Below are 1,713 nucleotides of genomic sequence, written 5' to 3' on the forward strand. Positions count from 1 at the left end.
TTTTATCTTCCAACAAGACAACGATCTCAAGGATAGGACTAATAAATTATTAACACCAAAGAGGTTCGTCCATCTTAAAGTGTAATATCGACTGTTGGAAGGTGTTCTCTTTCGGCACATGGTACTTACTTATTCAAGACAGCACCATATTTTTTAAAGCTCTTTTCTCACACATCCTTCCCTCGTTTAGGCTAAATAAAATATTAACTTCAATACATGCTGATTTCAATATTTATAACAACAAAAAAAAAAATCGATCTTAGGTACATCGATCATTCTCACAAGCGAGGCTTTCCAAGACAGACATGCTGAAGTTAAATGGTAATTTATTTAATCAAGGCAAAATGTATTTGAAATTTTTTAAAATATATTTATTGAATTTTACAACTGTACATTATAATAGATTGAGTAAATTTGATCTCAGTTATAATGGAGTGCAACAGGCGTTTAGAGAACTACCTATTGGTAGCACTTTAATAACGTTTTTACACAAGCAGGTCTCATGGCCATTTTAGGCGCCTCGAAGGATTGTCGGGAATGGAAGAGGATGTAAGGTTAGAAACTAAGAAGTGGGTTAGGGTGTTTAGGGAGTTTATAATGGAAGGAGTGATATCAGGTTCGGGCTAGATCGGTTACATAGGGAACATTAAGGTCTTTATGTATGATTTTATTAGTGACAAAGAAGGAGCATTGAGGGTTTTACGAAGGATTTTGGATTGTAAGGATTGGATACGAGAAGAATTCGAAGGTTTAGTGGAGCCCCAGAGCTCTACTCCGTATGTCCAGTTTGGTCTTATTACAGTCATGTTGATCAGTCTTTTGTAATGTGTTGGAAGTTTAGACTAGACCGTTTGTCTAGTAAGTGCTGTAATAGTCGAAATCGACGAGCAGTTTCCTGTCTTTTCAGACTTGTGTGAGGATTTCAGGTTAATTGTTTGTCCATTTGTAGTCCAATGTAGCATATCTGTTCGACTTTTTTAACTAACTTTAATTTGAGTGCTAATACACATCTACACCTCACATTAGTTTCTGAGATATAGATTTCTCAATATAGACTAACTACTAATCATTCAGTAGATTTTTAAGACATTGTGCTTTTAAAAGCTATATCTCCATAACTACTGGACTTAAATAGCTCTATTAGGGCTAATATTATAACAAATTTACTCTCCTTCAAATAATGTTCTTTTAGATTTTCTAGTGTTATTAGTAGTTTTAAGATATAGAGCTCCGAATGAAAAATTAGTTTTTTTTATCGCTTTGAAACAGCCGCCATTTTTTATTCCCCCTACCTATACTTTGCAGACTTATTAATTCAAACTAGTAATTTTAAATAGTTTTCATTAAAGAAATGAAAAATTGGGGTGAAATACTGCCTTTTTTTTCTTCCCGGCTCTTGCACAATGCGACAATCAGTTCTATCATGGGAACCTCTACTATAGTTACTCCATATTACAAAGAATTATGAATGATTTTTTTTTTCAGATTATGCTGATTCTGAAGATGAAAAGTACTTTAAAACAGGCTTCAAAAAAAATTATGGGATTTGGTTACTTTATGGAGGCATGTTTTTAGGTATTTATAATATTATAGAAATAAACAAATATTTTACAATAATGAAAGTTTTGAGTTTATTTTAACACTAAACATAACTATATTTTATAAGTGTATAACACTATAACAAACACTGTCCAAAACAAAATAATTTGGTTG

At 32.3% G+C, this 1,713-nt stretch overlaps 1 protein-coding gene across 2 annotated transcripts in view; it reads left to right on the forward strand.

Moving 5' to 3' along the window:
• LOC106677030 (odorant receptor 4) overlaps positions 1-1,713 on the forward strand; it is a 50,513-nt gene that overhangs the window by 25,482 nt on the left and 23,318 nt on the right. Inside the window, exons 1-2 of one of the 2 annotated variants that reach the window (XM_067048291.1) lie at positions 283-321; positions 1,486-1,575. In XM_067048291.1, coding sequence (XP_066904392.1) covers positions 306-321; positions 1,486-1,575 — 106 coding nt within the window. In that variant the 5' untranslated portion in view covers positions 283-305. Of the gene's footprint in view, positions 1-282; positions 322-1,485; positions 1,576-1,713 lie in introns of those variants that run through there. The other variant, XM_067048292.1, reaches the window with a different exon arrangement.

Source organism: Halyomorpha halys, unplaced genomic scaffold, assembly GCF_000696795.3.
Source record: "Halyomorpha halys isolate HHAL.00 unplaced genomic scaffold, Hhal_1.1 Scaffold84.1, whole genome shotgun sequence".
In the NCBI taxonomy this organism is placed as follows: domain Eukaryota; kingdom Metazoa; phylum Arthropoda; class Insecta; order Hemiptera; family Pentatomidae; genus Halyomorpha; species Halyomorpha halys.